General features: G+C 48.1%; 3 protein-coding genes across 3 annotated transcripts in view; all 3 read left to right on the top strand.

Moving 5' to 3' along the window:
• DPY19L4 (dpy-19 like 4) overlaps positions 1-11192 on the top strand; it is a 37935-nt gene extending 26743 nt beyond the window's left edge. Inside the window, exons 15-19 of the mRNA XM_054385473.1 lie at positions 42-98; positions 4681-4763; positions 7769-7901; positions 9436-9594; positions 10992-11192. Of these exons, the coding sequence (XP_054241448.1) occupies positions 42-98; positions 4681-4763; positions 7769-7901; positions 9436-9594; positions 10992-11156 (597 nt within the window). The 3' untranslated portion in view covers positions 11157-11192. The remainder of the gene's footprint in view (positions 1-41; positions 99-4680; positions 4764-7768; positions 7902-9435; positions 9595-10991) is intronic.
• A 5693-nt stretch (positions 11193-16885) lies between these two features.
• Positions 16886-18302, top strand: LOC128970172 (cadherin-4-like). The gene is made up of 3 exons (XM_054385266.1): positions 16886-17909; positions 17978-18178; positions 18289-18302. The coding sequence occupies exons 1-3, from the start codon at positions 16886-16888 to the stop codon at positions 18300-18302; spliced, it is 1239 nt and encodes a 412-aa protein (XP_054241241.1).
• Positions 17681-24853, top strand: part of LOC128970333 (neural-cadherin-like) — a 56973-nt gene continuing 49800 nt past the window's right edge. The window contains exon 1 of the mRNA XM_054385455.1: positions 17681-17909. The gene's annotated coding sequence lies outside the window, so the exon portion shown is untranslated. The remainder of the gene's footprint in view (positions 17910-24853) is intronic.

The following is a 24853-nucleotide window of genomic DNA, read 5'->3' as shown; positions in this document are numbered from 1 at the left end:
GAATGGTGCATGACCCGTTTCTTCTAACCTATGTTTTCTAGGCTCTTATTCTGAGCATGGCAGTTCCCACAATAATTGGATTCAGCTTGTGGAAAGAGGTAAGCAAAGTACCTTTGTGGGTTTTGGTTTGTATATAGGCACTATATGAGTCAAGATGATGAGCAAATACAATGAAATATGCTTGATGAAAGGAAAGATATATGGTGAAGTAAAAGCTGCAGGTATATTTTGACTCTTCAACAGAATTGTTTACATTTTTCTGTATTAGGTATTTGAGAGTTTAAATTGTTAATGATGGCTTATTGGAAGTAGGACGTGTTTAAAATTAAATGAAGGCTTTATTCACCTATTATGAATTGGATCTAGTTGAGGATGTCCCTGCTTACTGCAGAGGAGGTTGGACCAGATGACCTCTGGAGGTCCCTTCCCACCTAGACCGTTCTGTGACATAAACTGCTTCAACAAAGAAAATACTGACAAACAGAAACTTGGGATATTGAAAGCTGTGTGGCCCAAATCTTGATTTTAGTGAAAGGGAGTCAGGTTAGATGGAAGTAAAAATTATGGGAGACAACACAGAAATGATGTCTGAAGAGCTCCCTTCAGATTATAGTAGAGTTAAATCCTTCATGCAGAGTGTTGTGTAGAATCATAGAATTGTTAGGGTTGGAAGGGAGCTCAAGGATCATCCAGTTCCAACCCCCCTGCCATGGCCAGGGACACCTCACACTACAGCAGGTTGCTCACAGCCACATCCAGCCTGGCTGCAAAAACCTCCAGGGATGAGGCTTCCACCACCTCCCTGGGCAACCTGTGCCAGTGTCTCACCACCCTCATGGGGAAGAATTTCTTCCTAACATCCAATCTGAATCTCCCCATTTCTAGTTTTGTTCCATTCCCCCCAGTCCTATCACTCCCTGACACCCTCAAAAGTCCCTCCCCAGCTTTCTTGGAGGCCCCTTCAGATACTGGAAGGCCACAAGAAGGTCTCCTGGGAGCCTTCTCTTCTCCAGACTGAACAGCCCCAGCTCTCTCAGGCTGTCCTCATAGCAGAGCAGCTCCAGCCCTCTGCTCATCCTTGTGGCCCTTCTCTAGACACTTTCCAGCACCTCCAGATCCTCCCTGCCACTTGAATCATGGAATGGTTTGGGTTGGAAGGGACCTCTAAAGGTGACCTAGTTCAACTCCCAAGGTGTGTATCTACTACAGTGCAGGGAAGAGAAGCTGCAGAGTTTTTTTTTCCATGTTTAAAATAAATAAATAGTTCTTTATTGCCAGTCACAGGCAGGCTGAAGGGAATAGTATTTGCAAATGGTTTCTTTTTTTTTTTAAGTTCTATCAGTGCAAAAAATATAGGAAACATCCCATAAAGTGTAACTCTCAGCTGTGCTGATGGAGCTTCAAAACAGGTAGCTTCAATAGTGTTATGAGAATTCAGATCTAAAATCCACTCTTGCCCAACAGTGTTTTAGCAGGGTTTGCAGTATCTGTCCTACAGTAGAAATGTTGGTTGCAGTGTCCTTTGACTCTTCACACATTTCTGCCAGAGCAATTAATGCTCTCTTGAGGAAAAATAAAAAAAGAGCTACACTTGTTCAAAAGAGGTGTGAAATTTCTCACAGCTGAGGCAACTAGGTTAGTTGGCCAAATAGTTCTTCTCCAGATGCTTTTTTAATAAAAGCAATGTGAGGGTTTGGACTCTAGAGGGATTCAACCATTCCAGATCCAGCTTTTGCTTCTAAGCAGTGAGCAGTTAGCTTTCCAGGTTCGTAACTCATCCCTCAGCTTGGAAACTTTGATTAATAGTAAGAGGGCAGTGCACATGCCTGCAGGCTCTTAATCTATTACCATGGCTATAAATGGCTGAGCATGCAGCTCAGCATCTTTCTGCTTGGCTGCCTTCTGCCTCAAGTCTGCCACAGACCTAACCAAATTTTTCTAAGGGCTCTGGTTGATAAGTGAAGCTGGTGGCAGTAGCAGTTCCTCTTTCTGTTGTTCTGGGGGCAGTTAAGGTGTATGTGTAACAGCACTGCTACAGCTTTCACAGAATCACAGATTGCACTGGGTTGGAAGGGACCCTCTTGTGTTGGAAGGGACCCTCTGTGATGGAAGGGACCCTCTTGTGTTGGAAGGGACCCTCTTGTGTTGGAAGGGACCTTCTGTGTTGGAAGGGACCCTCTGGTGATGGAAGGGACCCTCTGGTGATGGAAGGGACCCTCTGTGATGGAAGGGACCCTCTTGTGTTGGAAGGGACCCTCTTGTGATGGAAGGGACCCTCTTGTGTTGGAAGGGACCCTCTTGTGTTGGAAGGGACCTTCTGTGTTGGAAGGGACCCTCTGGTGATGGAAGGGACCCTCTGGTGATGGAAGGGACCCTCTTGTGTTGGAAGGGACCCTCTTGTGTTGGAAGGGGCCCTCTGTGATGGAAGGGACCCTCTGTGTTGGAAGGGACCCTCTGTGTTGGAAGGGACCCTCTGTGTTGGAAGGGACCCTCTTGTGTTGGAAGGGACCCTCTGTGTTGGAAGGGACCCTCTTGTGTTGGAAGGGGCCCTCTGTTGGAAGAGACCCTCTTGTGTTGGAAGGGACCCTCTGTGTTGGAAGGGACCCTCTGTGTTGGAAGGGACCCTCTGTGTTGGCAGCCTCAGAGCTGGATGCAGTACTCCAGGTATCAGCCCTGATACACAGTTGTGGCAGCTGTTCCTGTGCTACCCAACCATATCTGATGATAGACTGCTATCCCTTGACAGCTGAATTGGGCAGGTAATGGGGGTGGAAGCTCCTCATTTGAAAGCAGTCTGCCTCTTCCCACTGTCCACTCTGGCTGTCCCAAAGTAAGTTGTTTTTTCAGTCTGAGCTAACCCATAAACTTTATCCTTTTCAAAAAGAGCTGGCATCCAGTAGCCTTCATTTAGCAGTTACAAGAGCATGAAGATGCTCCAGCCCCTCAAGGCTGGCCAGCCTCTAGCTGTGCCTTCCTCAGATGCTCCAAATGGCATGAGGGCTGACAAAATCTCCTGTTCTTCCTTTACCCCTCAAACCTGACAGGATGCAGAAGCTGTGGTGCAGAGTTGCAATCTGGGCTGGTCTGAAAGAGCTGGCATTCTATCTGACTTCTCAGAATCCTCTCCTTTTCCCAAAATGATTTTCACCAGCAGAAACTGTGATACCCTACTTCATATGATAACAGTGCACTTCAGTGCAAAAGTCAAAAGTCAGAGGAGAGGCCAGGGCTGATTGCTCACATAATGCTCCTCTAGGAAATGTCTTCTCTCCTAGCATAGCACAGGATCACAGGATGTTAGGGGTTGGAAGAGACCTTCAAAGATCATCAAATCTAACCCCCTGCCAGAGCAGGACCAGAGAATCCAGCACAGGTCACACAGGAACACATCCAGATGGGGCTTGAAAGGCTCCAGAGAAGGAGATTCCACAACCTCTCTGGGCAGCCTGTTCCAGGGCTCTGGGATCCTCACAGTGAAGAAGTTCCTCCTCATGTTGAGGTGGAACCTCCTGTGCTGGAGTTTCTATCCATTGCTCCTTGTCCTATCCCACGGTGCAACTGAGCAGAGCCTGTCCCCTCCCTCCTGACCCCCAGCCCTCAGATATTTATTATAATTTATTAAATCCCTTCTCAGTCTTCTCCTCTCCACACTAACCACCCCCAGGGCTCTCAGCCTCTCCTCCCCAGGCAGTGCTCCAGTCCCTTCAGCATCCTTGTAGCCCTCCCTTGGACTCTCTCCAGCAGATCCCTGTCCCTCTTGAACTGAGGAGCCCAGATCTGGATGCAATATTCCAGGTGAGGTCTCAGCAGGGCAGAGTAGAGGGGGAGGAGAACCTCCCTGGCTCTGCTGGACACACTCCTCTGAATGCACCCCAGGACCCCATTGGCCTTCTTGGCCACCAGGGCACATTGCTGTCCCATGCAGAACTTGTTGTCCCCCAGCACTCCCAGGTCCTTCTCCTTGGGGCTGCTCTCCTGCAGATCCCCTCCCAACCTGTCCTGCTGCAGTTTATTCTTCCTCCCCAGGTGCAGGACTCTGCACTCATCCTTGTTGAGCCTCAGTAGGTTCCTCTGTGCCCAGCTCTCAGTCTGTCCAAGTCTCTGAATGGCCTCACAGCCTTCAGGTGTCTCAGCCAAGCCTCCCAGTTTGGTATCATCAGCAAACTTGCTGAGCAGACTCTGTCTGTCTGTCCCCTCATCAATGGCACTGATGAAGATGTTGAACACCTTTCCATCAAATCACAACAGTTCTGTTCAAGCAGCCTTACCATGAGAAATTTATCACCTTCTTGGTTCAGTGCCCGTATTTGTATGAATTTGCACATAAAAACCTGAACCGTGGTTTTGATGCATTTCAAGCCAGTTAAAGCTGATGAATGTTGTTGCTAGGTAAATATTTCGTGGTGTTTTGGTTTAATTTTTTTAAAAACTATTGTTCAAGTAGTCTAATAAAACAGAGATGAGAACTTGTGTTTAAACATACTGATTTTGGAGAAGATCTGCTCTCAGGTAAATATGAGCTGTCTTTGCTAAGTATTCAAGCAAAAATACCAATCAGGAGGGAAAAACTTGGATGAAGCCTGTTTTTTTTTGTTGTGCTGCTTAAGGCCTTCATATATTGAAATGCTCTATAGATTTATTTCTTTTGACTGTAAGTAACCAAGAATATGTTTCCATCAGTTTTTCCCCAGGATAATGACAGAGCTTTCAGAATTACAAGAATTTTATGATCCTGATACAGTAGAACTTATGACATGGATAAAGTAAGTATGAAGTCCTACATTTCTGTTTCACTGCTTTATGTCAGGGGATTTTTATCGCAGCGTTTTGTGGAGCTACCTCTATTCATCTGAGTTTTCCTTTGCTAAGTCCTCCTGTGATGTATGGGAGGAGAAGGCTGTGTTTAAGGTTTGGTGTTATTCCCATGGCAAGAAACAGGAATTTATCATTGATTGCAAGAGGAGAAGATACTGAAACATGCAAGCAAATAATGTTTAATATTATTACTAGACCTAATTTCCAAATACAGGTGGACATAAAGGTTGCCCAGGGATGTGGTTGAGGCCCCATCCCTGCAGACATTCTGACTGGATGTGACCCTGGGCAGCCTGATCTAGTTGACTGTAAGGGGTTGAACAAGATTTGCCCTTTCAGGGTCCCTTCCAATCTAATGCAATCTGTGAGTCTTAGTACTTTGTTCTTCATGTTAGCTTTTCAGTAGATGGAGGATTCATGTTGATTGTAATGCTGCTATGGAACAGAAACACTGAATGCTTTTGTGTGCATGAGCCAGCAAAATGAAATGCCTGAATGTGAGGACTTAGAGGCTTCACTCAAGATATGTGCAGTGTAACACTTGCACATTCAGCTTCACCTTCTCCTTTGACCAGAAGGCTGGAGGGGTCCTGTCTGGCTAGGCAGGGCATAGCAAATCCTGAGCTATGTTGTGCAGTTCACGGATTCACAAATTACAGTGGGCCAGAAGGGACCCTCAAAGGTCATCTTGTCCAACCCCCTGCACTCAGCAGGGACACCTCCAACTACAGCAGGCTGCACAGGGACACATCCAGTCTGACCTTGAATATCCTCAGGAACAAGGCCTCGACCACCTCCCTGGGCAGCCTGTTCAGTATTTCACCACTCTCACTGTGCAGAACTTCCTCCTGATGTCCAACCTAAACCTCCCCTGCTCCAGTTTCAAACCCTTGCCCCTCAGCCTATCACCACAAGCCCTTCTGAACAGTCCCTCCCCAACCTTCTTGTAGGTTCCCTTCAGATAGTGAGATGCAGCTCTAAGGTCTCCCTGGAGCCTTCTCTTCTCCAGGCTGAACAGCCCCAATTCTTTCAGCCTGTCTTCATAGCAGAGGTGCTCCTGCCCTTTGCTCATCTTGGTGGCTTCCTTTGGACCTGCTCCAGCAGGTCCATGTCTCTCATGTGTTTGGGGCCCCAGAACTGGACACAGGCACTGCAGGTGAGGTCTCAGCAGAGCCAAGTGGCAGAATCACTTCTCTTGAACTGCTGGCCACGCTGCTTTTGATGCAGCCCAGTTCACACTGAGTCAGCTACATAGCTGATACCAAGTCAAGTTATTTTCACTAATACATTTTTTTTCCTTCTCACCAGAACTGGATTCTGGCCTCGTTCAATCTAACTTTGAGCTCTCTCATTAAGAACTGCACTTTTCTGAAAGTTAGATGCACTGTGTTGAGATAACTTAGATTTAACTGTCTTTTTTGTTACTTAGAATATTATTTTCTATATTTACATAGTCTTTAAAGTCAACCTGTTCATCTTCAGAGAAGACAAGGTTGGTGATGTTGGTGTTCCAGGCAGTTTCTTCTTTCTCTTAATAGCAGTGTGTGTTGTTAGGCACTGCTGTGGCTCTTCAAGGCAGCAAGTGGAATGGTGCCAAGTACCTAATGGCTCTGCATATTAGACTTCAAGTACATAATGAATCATGGTGAATTGCACTGAGATTCACTCAGCTGAGAGCAATTTGACTACTTTTATTTGTAGCAGCTGTTCACATTTTTAATGAAAAGATGATTTTTTTTTTCCCCCTAAGGATATCCATATTGGAATTTTAATTGAATGTCATGATTACAGTGTATTCCCTTTAAAACATTCTCTCTGATAGTATGCATTTATTTTGAATTTTCTCTGCAGGAAAAGTTGCCTGAAGTCTGTAATAAAAGGGTGACAAGGGCTTGCACTGAAATGTTATCTCATTAATACAGAAAGACAAATAATCAAAAGATGAAATCAAACCCAGAAACATAATTACGGTAGACGTTGTTCTGTATCATGACACTATTTACTCTTAGATGATGAAAATAATCACAAGTCTTGCCCTTACAAGATAACATGATGTTGTTTCTGCCTTTTGCCTACCCTCCCTCCCAAGCCTGTTTTCATAGAATCACAGAATGCTGACTTCATGAAATCACAGAATCACAGAATGTTAGGGGTTGGAGAGGATCTCCAGAGATCATTGAGTCCAACCCCCCTGCCAGAGCAGGATCACCCAGCACAGGTCACACAGGAACACATCCAGGTGGGTTTTGAAAGTCTCCAGAGAAGGAGACTCCAGAAACTCTCTGGGCAGCCTGCTTCAGGGTTCTGGCACCCTCACAGGGAAAAAGTTTTTCTGTGTGTTCACATGGAAGCTCCTCTGCTCCAGCTTGCACCTGTTTGGTCACAAATCTGTGACTGTCTGAGGGGTGGGTGTCAGGATGAAGGTGATGGTCTCTCTTCATCAGTGCTCAGTGACAAGACAAGGAGCAACAGGCACAAGCTGGAACACAGGAGGTTCCACCTCAGCATGAGGAGAAACTTCTTTCCAGTGAGGGTGGCAGAGCCCTGGAGCAGGCTGCCCAGAGAGGTTGTGGAGTCTCCTTCTCTGGAGACCTTCAAAACCCACCTGGATGCATTGCTGTGTGGCCCGCCCTCAGTGCTCCTGCTCTGGCAGGGGGGTTGGACTGGATGATCTCTGGAGGTCCCTTCTAGCCCCTAACATTCTGTGATTCTGGGATTTCATGAAGTCAGCAACCATCCAGGAAAGCAATAGTTTGCTCCATTTCTGAGCTCTTCCTGACAAGGAAACTACTGCTCTGCAGTATTAACACCAAGTGTAATTAGACCCCTAGTGATACCTTCATGCACCCCAATTCTGGAGCACCTTAAAAGATTCACACAGTATGAAATGAAAGGCATTGTTTTGGGAGGTGCATCCCATACTGAGATGTCTACCCTGCTGTTGCTTTTCCAGGAGACAGGCTCCTGTGGCTGCTGTGTTTGCAGGCAGCCCACAGTTAATGGGTGTGATTAAGCTGTGTACTGGGTGGATGGTCTCCAGCCTGCCTTTATATAATGATGATGATCTTCTAAAAAGAAATGAAAATGTGAGTATCCATCTCCATAAACATGTGTGTGTGTGTGTTACCTCTGATTTGTAGACTCTTCCATTACATAAACCTGGAGGGCCTGATTGAGGTGTGTGGGAGTACAGTAAATGTTGGTGCTCCAAAGAAGATGACCTTGTAACATTCTTAGTGAGACACAGGTTTGCATTGGCTTTCAGTGCCACCCAGGCCACCTGATAAAGCAAAATGATTTGTTTGGTGCTCGTGTGAGCACTACACCTGAGTGGCATTCAAATGCTGCCTTTTCTCCCAAGTGTTTACAGTCTTAAGATGAGAAAAGAGCATGACATCTTGTAAAGAAAGATGATGAAGTAAGGCCAATACATAATCTGTAAACTCATGGAGAAGATGGTCACCAGTGCAAGTGGACTAGGCTGAGACAAGAAGATGGGAGGCAGCCTAGGCTGCAGTGATCACACACTGGAGAGGGTTCACAGTCCTGAGTCAAGTCAGGACCCTGAATGTTAGCAAAATTTCAGTTGTTGAAGGAGTTAGTCAACAGACCCCCTTGGGAAACTGCCCCTGGGGAGAAGGAAGCAGAAGAGAACTGGCAGATCTTTAAGGACGTGGAGCACAAGAGCCCTTGTCAGGAAAGGAAGGCAAGAGACCAGTATGGCTGAGCTGAGACCTGCTGGCCTAACTGAAGGGCAGGAAGGGAATGCACAGGCAGTGGAAGCAGGGACAGGTATCCTGGGAAGAGCATAGGGACTGTGCTCAGTTTTGCAGGGGGAAAGTTAAGAAGGACAAGGCATGGCTGGAGCTGAACTTGACAAGGGATGCAAAGAATAGTAAGAAAGGCTTCTACAGGTATGTCACCCAGAAAAGGAAGGTAAAAGAAAGCAGACCTCCACAATGAGCAAGACTGGCAAATTGGTAGCAACAAAGGAGGAGGAGGCTGAGGTACTCAACAACTTCTTTGTCTCAGCCCTCACTGGCAGCCTCTCTTCCCACACCTCTCGAGTCACGAGAGTGCAAGTCTGGGATGGAGGGGCAAAGTCCCTCCCACTGTAAGAGAAGATCACTTTGAGAGCACTTGAGGAACCTGAACACACACAAGTCTGTGGGACACAACAAGATGCCTCTCAGAGGCCTGAGGAAACTGGCTGATGTAGTTGCCAAGCTGCTCTCCATGATGTTTGAAAAGTCACTGCAGTCAGGTGAAGTCCCAGGCAGCTGGAAAAGGGAAAATGTTGCACTTATTTCTAACAAGGGTAGAAAGGAGAACCCTGGGAACTACCCAACTCAGCCTCCCCTCTTTGCCTGGGAAGATGATGGAACAGATGATCAGTGCTTTACTCTGGACAGAAACAAAGATAAAAATACTATTTCTGAAGGCTTTTCAGGCCAGTTGAAGTATATAGGGTGAGAACTTGCCAAATACTTCCCATTCACCCGCCAAACATTTTATAGCTTGATGGGTCATACAATTTGTTATCTCAGATAAGGTGACCCTCCTCCAAATATTTATCACTGATTTTTGCATTGCATGAACATGTTTTTCTTTAATTCATAGATATATCAGATCTATTCAAAGAGGTCAGCAGAGGACATTTATAAGATACTTACGTCTTACAAAGCCAATTTTCTGGTTATTGAAGATTCAATCTGCAATGAAGTGGGACCTGTAAGAGGATGCAGAGTTAAAGATCTATTGGATGTGGCTAATGGTCATGTAAGTAAGAAAAAAAATAAATGTTTAAATGCATAAATAATTCCTTTAAAATCTTGTAATGCTGATGTTGTTTTTTCTGATTGTAATTAACACATAGACAAATACTCATCAATTTTAACAGTGATCACAGAATCACAGAAACATTCAGGTTGGAAAAGCCCCTCAGGATCACCAAGTCCAACCATTAACCCTGCTCTAGAAGGATCACCCCTAAACCACATCCCCAAGCACCACATCCAAACCACCTTTAAACACATCCAGGCTTGGGGACTCCACCACCTCCCTGGGCAGCTCATTCCAGTGCCTGACCACTCTTGCTGGGAAAAAGGTTTTCCTACTGTCCAGTCTAAACCTACCCAGTCACAGCTTGAGGCCATTCCCTCTTGTTCTATCACTAATTACCTGTGAGAAGAGACCACCAGCAGCCTTTCCACAAGGTCCTTTCAGGTAGCTGTAGACAGCAATGAGGTCTGCCCTCAGCCTCTTCTTTTTCACACTAACCATCCCCAGCTCCTTCAGTTGCTCCTCATTAGATTTATTCTCCAGGCCCGTCACATCTTCCTTGCCCTCCTCTGCCCTGGCTCCAGCACCTCCACATCTCTCTTGGATTGAGGTGCCCAAAACTGGACACAATACTTGAGGTATGGCCTCCCCAGAGCTGAGTACAAGGGGGAATTGAGTAGGTGCTGGGTTCTCTCTTACACACCTATAATCTCAACCCTATGCCTCCTCATACATTAGTATCTAGTAGTGCTGCTTTTCTACCACTCATTAAATACCATTCAACTGTGTGTAAATGTTGGAAGACTGCAACACCTGAGGAGGTTACTACAAAAGCAGGAAAAGTCCTGCCTCTGAGGATAGGCTGAGGGGGCTGGGGGTGTTCAGCCTGGAGAAGAGAAGACTCTCCAGGGGAGGGACCTTAGAGCTGCCTTCCAACACCTTAAGGATCCTGCAGGAAGATGCAGAGGGACTTTTCGTAAGAGTGTCAAGAGACAGGACTGGTTTGAAACTGAGGGAGGGTAGGGTTAGACCGCATCTTAGGAAGAAGTTCTTTAGTACAAGGGTGGTGAGACTCTGGGATAGGCTGCCCAGGGAGGTTGTGGCTGCCTCCTCCCTGGAGGTGTTCCAGGCCAGGTTGGATGAGGCCTTGGGCAACGAATTCTAGTTGAGAGGTGTCCCTGTCCATGGAGGGGAGGTTGGAGTAGATGATCTGTGAGGTCCCTTCCAACCTGAGCCATTCTATGATACAAGTTTTCAGCTTCCTGGAATCCTCAAGTATGGAAATTGAATGTCTGTGGTGAATGAGATTTACAGAAGCAAACCAGATGTACACAATTACCTTCTGTAACCACTTCTGTAGAGGCGTTTCATGAGGTGGTCTTCTTTCCTGGCAGGTGGTTTGTGAGGAAGGTGAGAGCTATGCCTACTCGAAATACGGACGATTTTGCCATGAAATCAAAATGAACTATTCCCCATATGTGAATTACTTCACTCGGGTATACTGGAACAGGTCCTACTTTGTATATAAAATCAACACTGTGATATCCTTCCAGTCATGAAGAAGCATGCCAGCTGCTTTCTGAGGATTGATTGTGAGCAAAGTTCAGTTGGAAAAGTTCCTTTTGATGGAGGAAGTTCTTCTTGCAGATACCTGTGCACACATGTGGTGTATTGACAACTTGAATTCTACCCACCTGGAATTCCTTGAACTGCAGATCAACAAGCACTGTTGATAACCATCCTCCAAGGAAACAGCAACACTTGTGGCAGTTTTACAGCCTCTACAAAGTGTGACAGTCTTCCATGGATTTGCATTTTCCTTCCCATCGTAAATCATCTTCAGATTTCATGTAAACGAGATTTCTAACTCTTTTTTAGCCTTAGAGAGCTGAGATGTGAGTAGACTTTAGTAGAAAACTTGTTTAAAAGAGCTCATTTAAGACATAGTAGTGTTTATTTGCTAGCAGGAAAGCAGTCAGTATCCCCTTGTCTTTTCAAGTAAGTGTTTGGGATTGTTTTTTTGAGGGGGAGGGAGGGTATTTGTTGTTTTAATTCTTTTTTTGCCTCCTGCTCCAAACATTTCTATGTTTATCAAACACACATCCATACATCTTATGTGTAGCTGTGAGTGTTTCTATAAACAAGGAAGATTTTATTTAAACAGCACTTCCACAGATTAAGGCACTGAGCTCTCTATTGCTAGAGACACCTTGGTGGAAGTGTTTGGAATTAGTCCTAACAGTAGGAGTTGTCAGGGTCATATCTTCAGTTTGGAAAGAGTCTTGTCTTCAGGATTTTTCCATGTTTAAGTGTGTGTGTGTGCATGCATGTGTGTGTCTTAGCAGCCAGCAGAATGGGCCAGTATCCAGCAGTATGCCATGCTTGGGTTTGGACAAGTGTAGCAGGGCAATAGGTTTGCTACTGAGCCTTGGGCACTTCAGTTTCACCCTTCTGTCTGTGTGTCTATGTGTGTGTGTGTGAGAGACTCATTTCATCCAACTGACTATGTGAGAGTTATATTTAGATAGTGCCATAACTGTAATTTAAAACACTATAATCAGCACCATTAATAAATAATGGGACAATGGTTCATAGCTATTTTTATATCAATTATGCAGCTACACTGAGATCTTAAAAAATGTGAGAAAGTGCCCTGCAATCTTGTTTCCCTTTAAGGTTTGTCTTCCCTATGTGACCCCCTTTGCCTCTGCAGGTGTCCTTAAAATCATCAGTTCCTCCTGTTTGGTGCTGGCTGATAGGCTTTCAAGAGTATGAGTGATGCTTTAATTCATAGAATCACAGAATGGCTTAGGTTGGAAGGGACCTTAGAGATCATCTACTCCAACTTCCCTGCCAAAAAAAACATAATGCCTAGGTGTAGCTGGACAGAAAGCCAGGATGTGTGTTTGGAAGTGGATATTCACCCTGCAGGAGTGACGTGCAGTTTCACTTAGCCCAGAAACCAGTCTGTCAGGCACATGGGAATGATTCTTTGAAGCCCAGGTGTCTTCAAGGAAGGATCTGGCAAAATAGGATAAACCTTCAACTGACAAAGCTGCAGAAGGAAGGCTCCGAAGTGATCCTTGCCACAGAGTCAGAGATCTTAGCTCTGAAACAGTTAGGAGCTGCAGCCTGTCAGTGTATGTGCAGATTATCTGCTCTATGCAGATGCATTTGCTTACTCTGCACTAACAGGTGTTGCTGAGCTTTTGGAAGACCTCTTATCACTACTGAAGTGATTTAAAAGAAGAAAAGCTTTATTGTTGTAAAAGCCAACATGTCTGTAACCTGTTTGGGTTTTTTTCTACTTTCAGTTTTATTCTGACTCTGGACAAGATGTTAAATTATGCATTGTCTTTGAAGGCAGCATTCAGCTAAGTGGATGTGGTGGTTGTGAGAAGTGATGCATGTAACGTGTCATCAGTGTAACTGAGTTTCAAGTTAAAAGGAGATCTCCTTTCAGAGGATGCAGCCCTTATGTTGAGGGTAGTGTGTATGTGTGTGTGTATGTCTAGCCAAATGCAGGCTGCATTTATTTGCTTGTGCACAAGTTCATGTGTTTTACTGCACTGGGCTGTTTCAGACTCTTAACCATACAGCAGCAGGAGTATGGTAACCTGAGCTGTGGCAGGCCTGCAGAAACCTTCTCTGTACATGCTGAGATGGGTGGAGATGCTAGATGTGGAAGTCAGGTTCAGAGTTCCTTTGTACACCTGAAGTTTGTTTAAATCTCTGTCAAGGAATGGCATGTCTGTGTGTCAGTCATTTGCTTGCTGAAGTGACTCGTTCATGAGTATCATTTCATACCCAGCAATAAGGCATTCCAGGTAGCAAACACCAGGGTCACAACTGCAGCTTGGGTGGGTGAAGTGACACAGCTTAGGGCTTTGTGCCTTAGGCTGCCATGCCAAGATGGAACATTTAACTGTCCTTGATTGCCTGTTGTGTTCCACTGCCATGCTGTATGGGTGTTTCCACGCACGAGTGTCATTTAAATACTTGCATGTAGAGCACACGTGTTAAGAGAAACACAAAGGAGGCCCATCTGTACATCTGAAGAACACTGTCACAGGAACACAGGGTGTTAGGGGGTGGAAAGGACCTCTGGACATCACTGAGTCCAACCCCCCTGCCAGAGCAGAACCATAGAGTCTAGCACAGGTCACACAGGAACACATCCAGATGGGTCTCAAAAGTCTTCAGAGAAGGAGTCCTGTAGCACGTTGTTGGCCTTTTAGACATGTTTGAAGCAAACATGTTGGGTTTTATTTGAACTGTGACATAGTTGTTGTTGCTGTTGTTATTAGTTTGGTCATAGTTTCGAAGATGTATTCTTGATACTTCAATTGATTCTGCTTTTAGGAGAATCATTTAAGATTTTTACCTTGCTTTTTATATTAGAGAAAAAAAAATTGTATTGCAGCACTGTTGGCACAGCAGCCTTAAGCAACAGAAGGAGCTTTTCACCTGGGAGAAACGTTGCTGTTGTTCCAGTAAAAAGGCAGCACTTTTAAAATGGGAGACTGGAAGCATTGTGTCTTGCAAACAGAGTGATGAATTTCTTACCCAGCTATGGATTACCAAAAATATTGTCTCTTCTAATCCCCACCTTCTGTGAAAAAGCAGCAAGAAGTTTCATGATGCCCTGCAGCAGGACAACAACAGGGCATAACTGCCTTGGACTTGTACACACATTCCCAGCTTGGTTTTCAACCATGTCACAGGTTTGACTCCCTGAAGGGCTGGGGGGAAATGGTTTGCAAGTTTGGATCTGTTTTGCTGTAGATGTTGCAATTCAGTTGAAACATGTGCCTTGCAAGCTTTTATTAAACAAACAAAAAACTCCATTTGTGTTTCTTTTGGTGAAGATTTGATTTTTGTTTTTTTTTTGTTGTTGTTGTTGTTGCTGTCCTCTCTGATTTCTAGAACTTCTGCCGTGTCTTAATCCTCCAGCCTCTGAGGATGCTCATGTAGTAAGTGGTGATTCCAGGATAGGTGCTGTTCACTGGGAAGAATGAGAATTTGCATAGCAATTTGTGTTGCTGTTTTGCTGGCACATTTCTTCCTTCACATTTCCAGTTTCTGATATGCTTGATCTCTGTTAAGGCAAAAGGAAAAAAAAAAAAACCTTGAAAGAATAAGTTGAATATTTTTCAGGCACATTAAGAGTTGTGGATTAAAGTTTAATCAAGCCACAGCTAAACTGACAGGTACAGTTTTGTCTTACTCCTTAAAAAATGCTCTTTCATGTCCTGAGTTATAGAATCATAGAATTGTTAGGGTTGGAAGGGACCTCAAGGATCATCCAGCTCCAACCCCCCTGCCATGGCCAGGGACACCTCACACTACAGCAGGTTGCTCACAGCCACATCCAGCCTGGCTGCAAAAACCTCCAGGAATGAGGTTTCCACCACTTCCCTGGGCAACCTCTTCCAATGTCTCACCACCCTCATGGGGAAGAATTTCTTCCTAACATCCAATCTGAATCTCCCCATTTCTAGTTTTGCTCCATTCCCCCCAGTCCTATCACTCCCTGACACCCTCAAAAGTCCCTCCCCTGCTTTCTTGGAGCCCCCTGCAGATACTGGAAGGCCACAAGAAGGTCTCCTCGGAGCCTTCTCCTCTCCAGCCTGAGCAACCCCAACTCTCTCACTCTGTCCTCATAGGAGAGGAGCTCCAGCCCTCTGATCATCCTCCTGGCCATTCTCTGGACACCTTCCATCACCTCCAGATCCCTGTTGTAATAGAGGCTCCAGAACTGGACACAGAGCTCCAGGTGTGGTCTCACCAGAGTAGAGCAGAGGGGGAGAATCACCTCCCTGGCCCTGCTGGCCACACTTCTCTTGCTGCAGCCCAGGCTCTGCTTGGCTCTCTGGGCTGCAAGTGCTCACTGCTGGCTCCTGTTGAGCTTCTCATCCCCCAGCACCCCCAAGTCCCTTTCTTCAGGGCTGCTCTCAAGCTGTCCCTGCCCAGCCAATATCGGTGCTTGGAGTTGCACCAACCCAGCTGCAGGACCTTGCACTTGGTCTTGTGGAACCTCATGAGGTACTTCCCCAGGTGGCAGAGGTGCAGATCTAGCAGGTGGTTGTCACTTTTGACTGTTGCCCATAATATTTGCCTAAAGCTGATGAAATAGTTTCTGGGTTTCTTGAGCAGAGCTTCACTTCCAGCCTAGATATCCGTGAAGTTACCACACAGTTGTTAACAAACATACCTGCCTTCCTCACAGCCTGTTCCCAAAACTAGCAAACCAATGTTCAAACAGCAAGAGGCAGGGTTCTTAATGGGAAAAAATCCTAACACAGTTTGATCAGCTGGATGCAGAGGGTCAGCAAAAGGCTGTTCCTAAGCTATTGCCATCAGGGTGTGGAGGGAGATGTTGTTCCTGTTCATTGGGTCGTGCTGGAGCAATAATAAAATGAGTGATGGTTGGTCTGATGAGTAGAGGGGATGGGGCACAGGAGTGGTCTGGCTTTGATTCATGCTTCCATTGATCATGGGATAACCACTGCAGTGATTCCCATGGCCAGACTGCTTTGTGCCTGTTCAGCAGGGCTGAGGTGTTTGCCTGCCTGCTTCGGAAGGACCGTTTCAGGACTGCTCTCCAGAGCAGCACATTCTGTTCTTTTTCCAAAAGTATTTCACCCAGAGATTGAAATTTTAAATGCAGCCACAGGTGTTATTGTTCACGTTGTACATTGAGACATGTTGTATTCTTCCCACCTCTGTCAAAACTGCATCTTCCCTGAAGGAGCAGCGACCTATAGGAGCACTGCTGAGAGGCCATGCTTCCAACGCGGAAGAAAAATAATCTCCTTGCTCACAACCATTTTTCAGCGATTCAAGTACCCCAAGGCTCTCTCTGATGCCAACAGCACTTTTTCCTCTGTTTCTTTGCTGGCTGCCCCTTCAGCTCGGCTAGGGGGGGTTCATACAGGTTCGGGGAAGCAGGGGGCTGCTCGCTTTCCCCAGCCAGCGCCGCTCCTCCTGTCTACCGCTGCGTGGCGAGGGAGCGGGAGGAAGCACCCGGGCGCTTTACGCGCAGGGGGCAGAGCGGCCCGGGCGGAAAAGGTCGGGAAGGGGGCAGGATGAAGCGATTTGTCCGGGACCGCCACCCGCCTCGCCGCGGGGGAGCGGTCTCTCGCCCACCCACGCGGGGCGGGCTCGCCTGTCCCCGCCCACGGCTCTGACCGGCGGCGGGGTCGGGACGGGGCTCCACGTGTGCGCAGCTTAGTGCCTACCGCAGTGCCGCTCCTGGCGCTCCCACGGCTTCGCTCCGCTCGGCAGGATGGGCCGCGCACGACGGGGCGGCTGCGGGTGGCTCCCGGTCCTGCTGCTGCTCTCCGGGGCGGCGAGGCTGGAACACGGCGGCGCTGCACGCCTGCTCCACTTCTCCGGGCAGGTGCCCGAGAACACTCCAGTGGGGACGCGGGTGCGGGGCTTACAGGTGCCGCTGCGAAGGCTGCTCGGCCCCGGGGAGCCGGCAGGGGAGTGGGCGCTGGAAGGTGACGGCGCCTCCCGCTTCTTCCTCCAGCGGCGGCCGGGCGGCGGGCAGGGGCTGCTGCTGCTCCGCACGGCCGAGCGCCTGGACCGGGAAGCGCAGCCCGAGTACGGGCTCTGGTTGCGGCGGCGACGGATGGGACGGCTCCTCCGGGAGGCGCTGCTGCGGGTCCGCGTCCTGGACCGCAACGACCACCGGCCGCGCCTGCTGCCGGCGCGGGCGCTGGAGGTGGACGAGCTGGCCCCGCTGCTCACGGAGGTGGCCCGGTTCCGCGCCTCCGACAGCGACGAGGGTGCCAACGCACGGCTCACCTACCGACTCTGGCCGCCGGGCGCCGGCAGCCGCCAGCTCTTCGTGGTGCCCCGCAGCGGGCAGGTGCTGACCGTGGGCTCGCTGCTGGGGCTGCGCCGGCTCCGCCTCTGCGTGGCGGTTCAGGATCACGGCCTGCCGCGGCCGCTGCGCAGCCCCGCGCGGTGCTTGCGCCTGGCCGTGCGCAGCCGGCGGGCGGAGGACGGTGGCAGGGCGGGAAGGCGGCGGCGGGAGCGCTCGCTGCCACCGCCCGAGCAGCCACCGGGCCCCGGCTCCAGGCGCTACGCGGCCCGCCTGCCCCTTGGGGCGCGGGTGGGCGACACCGTCTTCACTATCCCGCTAAGCCGCGACTGGGCGGCGGGCGGCTGGTTCGAGCTGGCCTCTCCCGGTGCCAGCGCCGTGGGAGTCGACAGGACGTCGGGGCGGCTCTACCTCCGGCGAGAGCTGCGAGCGGGCAGCCGGGCGGAGGTGCTGGTCAAGGTGCACACCGGCGGAGGACGAGGTAGGGAGCCGGGCAGGGCCGGGCGGTGGGGATGGGGCGCGTCTTCCTGTGGCGCTGCCCCGGGGCAGGGGGAATGGTTGCGAAGTGGCCGGATGGGGATGGGGAATCCCCCGCGAAGGAGGGGGACGCTGAGCGCCGTGCATGGCGCTTGCCGCTCGGGGAGATGCGGGGCGGTGTCGTCCTGCGTGGGGTGTGGGGAGCCGCGGTGGCTGTGGGAGCTGTCCCCCGGGCTCGGTTTGGCGGTGTGGGGATGTGCCGCCTCTTCTCGGGTACCACCTGCAGAGCTTGTGCCTTGTGTCTTTGGAGGAACTGATGAAAACACGGGGGACGGTGATTTTATCGCTTTATGCCATGTTGTAAAGAATTTCTGCCACCGCAGGTTCACTTCGGTAGTCCGGAGGGGTCTGCTGGGGGGTTAACAAGCAGTTAAAGGCGGGGCACATCACAACAGCCAGCTTGTCTTGTAGCTGTTTCTAGAGAGCTTCTTCTCTTCGCTGTGGTCCTCTGTGACCTGGGCAGGGAGAGGTAGCGGTGCCCCTGGACTGTGAGCCCACAGAGCAGCAGCCGCCTCCCGCGGCGCTCCGAGAGCCTCCTGCCGGAGCGGGCTGGGAGTTAGCACGGCAGGGCGGAGAAGCCCTTGCAAAGGAGATGTCAATGAGAACCGATTTGAATCTGGATTTCTAGGAGATGGTGTACACTAAACAGAGGCATCGTTGTACCATTGTGCAACTCCTCTATACGTGCACAGCTTGTATGTTATGTATGGATCTTCTCATAACACAGCAAAGAGAATGGCCAGATTTAGTAAATTTCTTAAGCTGTGCTGAGCTTGAGGTACCTTGTGGCTACAAGAGCTGTCGTTGCCATGTGCCACCTTCATCTTATTCAGAGTAAGTTTTGTGGTGTGTCTGTAACGGTAGCTCAGGTCCCTGATAAGGTCACTGGGTACTGTTTGCTTGGGGTTTGGTTGGTTGGGGTTTTTTTCCTGAGATGGTTACTACTTCACCATAGAGGGAATATTTACAGTTTTCTGTAAATGTTTTTTTACAGTCTAGTGCTCAGGAAATGCACAACAGAGCTGGAAAGTGTTAAAGCATACTGGGGGTTGTGAACTTTACCACTTTGGTCTTCACCAGGCTGAGAAACCCAGAGCCACCTGCCAGAGAAACTTTATTCTTGCAGGAACAGGCTGTGCTGTGCACAGAAACATTTAACATAATATAAGCACTGCAGAGAATTCTGAGGTGCTAACTTTAACCAAATCACCAAACAGTGAAAGGAGAACTTCTCTTTCAAGCTGAAGATGGTGTTGGACGGCTGATGTGTTGCTTGCCCATCTCGCTTTTATTTCTAATGAAAGCAAATAACCTTGTGAGCAGTGCTGTACAAATGATTAATTGTGTTGTCCTCTCCAGTTTGCTGCTGTACAGCGATGTTTTTTACCCCTGTCTATGCACTGATGATGTATTGACAAGAGATGAGCCTCAGGGAGAAAGGAATTCAATGATCAAGTAGGACAAGGTCATTTAGACACTCCTTTAAGCTACTTTTAAACAAAAACTCTCTCATAACTTCGTACAGTAATGGATTTGGGATCTCTTTCTGGCTGCTGTACAGGAAGATGATGAAAGGAGAGGAGGCTTTGAGCATCCACTGTTTGTTTTTTTTTCATCTGAAGAAATCTGGTGAAATATCTAAAGCTAAGCTTTGGTCTGCTCCTCATTTCTCCTCATGCTTCTTTCTAATTACAATTAATGGTGGATCACATAGTAGTCAATATTATGGAACGTGTACCAAACATTTAATCCTCTCTCATTAACTGAAAACCAAAACTATTGGACCTTTATTATTTGCCACCTCTTATGTAAAAGTCATGAATGGAAGTAGGCATTTCATGGGAGCTGCTTCTCCAGTGAAGTGTGTCTTGGTTTTTTGTTTCTTTCAGCAAAAGCAAAGGGCTTTTTTGGTCACTTAAAAAAATGTATAGAGTCATAGAATTGTTAGGGTAGGAAGGGACCTCAAGGATCATCCAGTTCCAACTCCCCTGCCATGGCCAGGGACTACATCAGGTTGCTCACAGCCACATCCAACCTGGCTGCAAAAATCTCCAGGGATAAGGCTTCCACAACCTCCCTGGGCAACCTCTTCCAGTGTCTCACCACCCTCATGGGGAAGAATTTCTTCCTAACATCCAATCTGAATCTCCCCACTTCTAGTTTTGTTCCATTCCCCCAGTCCTATCACTCCCTCACACCCTCAAAAGTCCCTCCCCAGCTTTCTTGTAACCCCCTGCAGATACTGGAAGGCCACAAGATGGTCTCCTGGGAGCCTTCTCTTCTCCAGACTGCACAACCCCAACTCTCTCAGGCTGTCTCCAGAGCAGAGCAGCTCCAGCCCTCTGCTCATCCTCATGGCCCTTCTCTGGACACCTTCCAGCACCTCCAGATCTTTCCTGTAATAGAGGCTCCAGAACTGGACACAGAGCTCCAGGAGTGGTCTCAGCAGAGTGGAGCAGAGGGGGAGAATCCCCTCCCTGGCCCTGCTGGCCACACTTCTCTTGCTGCAGCCCAGGATGTATATATAATAATGGAAGTCAGAAAGTCACTTAGAGCACTGCTTCTTATAACTGTAAAACTGGGAAGATAAGGCATTCATGTACATGATTGAAATACTCTACACAGTTTATTTTGGTACAATAACCTGCTGAATGCTACCTGCTAGTAGTAATTTGAGCAGTGAGGTGTATGGGGCTGCTGTCTGTTCTGTGGGGATACCATAGCTGACACTGTGAAAATGCATTTCTTCTCTCATTGAATGTGCACTTGGTCTGTGCAAATCAAGATACAACTTTGGGGGTTTTATGGAAGCAGAAATGGCCCACTGCTTCCTGGCACCCCCTAACATTTTTCTGAACAAAGTAAATCTGACTCCAGAAACAGAAATCTGATCTGGCAGTGAGGTTTGGAGGTCATTGTATATGCTGGGGATTTTGTTCCCCTGCTGGTATCAGACTGATTAAACCCATCTGTGGATATCATTGCTATGCCTTCAAATTCAGGTGCTGACAGAAGAAAAGCTTGCTTCACTTAAACCATGAAACTGTTTTAATGGCCAGGGATCACTAGAGAAAACAGCAAGCTCCAGGATGAAGGTTATTGTATTACCCTGGCTGTGTGTGTCTTTGGAAGAATCTTTCTGTGGAAAGAGCGTACGAATATATTAATGACCCAGAGGCCATAAATAAGTGGTAAGAATGTCTGATAAAGTCCACAGATGGGAAACGAACAAAAAGCTTACAAACTGCAGAGGTAAAGTGTATCACAGTATATCAGAGGTTGGAAGGGACTTCAAGAGATCATCCAGTCCAACCCCCCTGCCAGAGCAGCATCACTTAGGGTAGTCTGCACAGGAATGCATCCAGGTGAGGTTGGAAAGGCTCCAGAGAAGGAGACTCCACAACCTCTCTGGGCAGCCTGCTCCAGGGCTCTGTCACTCTCACTGGAAAGAAGTTTCTCCTCATGTTGAGGTGAAATCTTCTATGTTCAAGTTTGAATCCATTGTTCCTTGTCTTACCACTGTGAACCACCAAAAAGAGTTTCAAGTATGTTTCAAGTATTCTTCATAAGGTACATAGGGAGCTATTTAGATGATGAGAAAGCCTTTGTCATGTCCTGCTGGGTACTTCAGAAACGTCTTTGGATATCACTCTGTCTCTTTCACATTCAAATGATTAGTTTTGCCAGGGGGCATATAAGTAAAACAAAACCTACCACTTCTTTAATGCTCATTTTTTACTTCTCATCTTCCCAACACCAGTCCCACCAAACCCACATCAGTCAGTGCAGCTCTAATCCTGATCTTGGGAAAAGAATATTTCTTCTATCAAATTTTCCACCCTAAAGGGGTGGAGGAAATGATTGAAGGAACACAGAATTGGTACAGGCTTGCCAGAATGGCCACCTGCAGTTTGAAAACCTTTGCCAGGCCTTTCTTTGCTGTCCTGTTCTTGTCCAAGAATGGCACAGGAATATCTGCTCTGATCTGCCCAAGTGCATTTAGACCTCAAAGACAGAAAGTAAGCAGCTCTTCATTGCACAGATAGCCATGTGGTGAGTTCCCCCAGCCTTGTGCTTGCTACATCCCAACCCTTTTGCTTATTTTGCTCTCAGATGGTGGTTGGTTGACATCCCTTTCATGCCATCCCTTTCTCACATGTAAGCAAGAGTTATCTCCAGGAAAATCAGCCCTCACTGATGCTCTATTCTAGACTGATCACACCAAGGCTCTTTTTTAAATGTGTGGAGCAGAGGCTGAGTGTTTTCTGCTGTTGCCAGTCTTGTTTCACAGGCTGTAGAGCCTGCTTTCCTGATTATTTCCTTCCTTTGGGAGGATGATTCATATCGACAGCCTGGGTGAGCTGTAACATCACTGAGTGATGCTGCATTTTGATTTAATAGGATGCTGCAGTTGAGTCAGTGGAACAAAATAAAACACTATTGATTTCAGAGCCTTGATCTCTTAATGCCTGTGCAGTTATGACAGTAGAAAGAAACAATGCCTTGGTAGAAACCAGCCCTATCTTATCAAGACTGGTGCTGTTTCAGCGACTTGCTTGAAGCCAATGTGAGCATTTGCCGTAGTGTTTGATTGCCTTGCATCTGCAACACCTTCACAGCCTTGAGGTTCTCACTCCTGGTGCTTGTGCAAAGAGGAAATAGAATGGAAATGTCTGTACTGCCGAGGGGTGACAGCTCAAAGTGCTGCTTCTGAGTGGCTTTTTCTGAATCACAGGGCAGAATGGTGCCTCTTGAGTGTCCTCTGGTTAGTCTCTGGTGCATAGAATCATAGAATAGTCTGGGTTGGAAGGGACCTCCAAGGCTCATCCAGTCCACCCCCCCTGCAGTCAGCAGGGACATCCTCTACTTAGATCAGGTTGCCCAGAGCCCTGTTGAGCCTCACCTTGAATATCTCCACAGATGGGGCCCCAACCACCTCCCTGGGCAACCTGTTGGTGTTCTACCACCCTCATGCTGCAGAATTTGCTCCTAACATCCAATCTAAATCTGCTCTTCTCTAATTTGAAGCCATTGCCCCTCATCCTATCACTACAGACCTTTGCAAACAGTTTCTCTCCATCCTTATTGTAGCCCCCTTCAGGTACTGGCAGGCTCCCTGGAGTCTTCTCTTCTCCAGGCTGAACACCCCCAGCTCCCTCAGCCTGTCCTTGTACCAGAGCTACTCCAACCCTCTGACTGTTTTCATCACCTTCTTGTGGACCTGCTCCATCACATCCATGTCCTTCCCGTATTGAGTGCTCCAGAGCTGGACACAGCACTCCAGGTGAGGTCTCGCCGCAGCAGAGCAGAGGGACAGAATCACCTCTCTCGACCTGCTGGCCACACATCTTTTGATGCAGCCTAGAAGGCCATTTGCCTTCTGAGCTGCAAGCTCACACTGTTCAACACTTTTTGTTTCAGAGTTTTGGACTTGCTCCAGCTTCGACCTGGCTTTTATAGCAATCTTTTCCTCACGGAATCAGAGAACCATGGGATCATTTAGGTTGGAAAAAGACCTTTAAGATCATGGAGCATAACACTGCCAAGTCCACCAGTGAACCATGTCCCTAAATGCCATATCTACACATCTTTTAAATACCTCCAGGGATGGTGACTCCACCTGGGCAGCATTTTCCAGTGCCTCACAACCCCTTCAGTGAAGAACTTTTGGCCAGTATTCAGTCAAATCCTTGCCTGGTGCAGCATAAGGCCGTTTCCTCTTGCCCCATCTCTTGCTAACTGGCAGAAGAGGCCAACCAACTCCCACCACCCCCCAACAGACTCCCTCTCTACCAGAATTAGAGCTCTGGTGTCTGTATGCAGCTAACCCAGGCTGTTTTGGCACCCTGCTTGCAGGTTGCTTCAGTTTACATTTTGTTTCCTTGATCAGTGAGGACAGCTCAGCTCCTTCAAGCTTTAAATGCCAGGGGGCTGGAGGAGTGAGCCAGCTCTCAGCTGCACAAAGGTGTTCCACCTGATAGCTGAAGTTTGTTACCCCTTGCTGCTGTACCATGGCCCTCTAGGCTGGGCCTCGTCTTGTGTTTTTCCTTTCACATGTGGTGCTGTCTGTTTCTAGAGTGGGCATTCGCTCCTTCCCACACTTCTTCCCTTTAAGTGAACAGCAAAGGAAAACAGGAGGTCCAATGACTGTTTATGCTAGAAATCCCCTCAGGCTGCTGGGGAACAAGTGACACAGGAACATGGGAGCTTCAGAAATCAATGACATGCAAAAGCTGAAGGGCAGGGGGATTAAAGTGGGATGGAAAGGATTTAACAGTGCTGCTGGTACCGTGTCCCTGCCTCGAGGCAGGCTTTGCTGACAAGGTGGTTGCTGGCGTTTCTTGTAGGTGCCTTTAGACTCCCACGCTTTCTCATTTAGTTTGTTATTATACCCAACAGTTCATATTCAGCCTCAACTCAGCTCTCCAGCCTGGGCTTCTCCAAAACCTTCCCCCCAACCAGGTTTCAGTACCCCAGGCCTCAAAGCTCCCCCTCCATGCCTCCCTACCCAGCCCTGAATGACACAGGAAAAAAAAATTAGCCAGGCTGCTCAGGGCCAAAAGCCTCAACTCCTCCCTAAATACCAAAGTGATACCATCTCAGCCTGCTGGGAGAAGAGAGAATAGAATCATAGAATTGAATCATAGAATCAGTCAGAGTTGGAAGGGACCACAAGGATCATCCAGTTCCAACTCCCCTGCCATGGGCAGGGACACCTCACACTACAGCAGGCTGGCCAGAGCCTCATCCAGCCTGGCCTTAAACACCTCCAGGGATGGGGCCTCAACCACCTCCCTGCACAACCCATTCCAGGCTCTCACCACTCTCATGGGGAAGAACTTCTTCCTTACTTCCAGCCTGAATCTCCCCACTTCCAGCTTTGTTCCA

This window comes from Indicator indicator, chromosome 12, assembly GCF_027791375.1.
Source record: "Indicator indicator isolate 239-I01 chromosome 12, UM_Iind_1.1, whole genome shotgun sequence".
Lineage (NCBI taxonomy): Eukaryota > Metazoa > Chordata > Aves > Piciformes > Indicatoridae > Indicator > Indicator indicator.
This window is presented reverse-complemented; position numbering and strand designations above follow the sequence as displayed.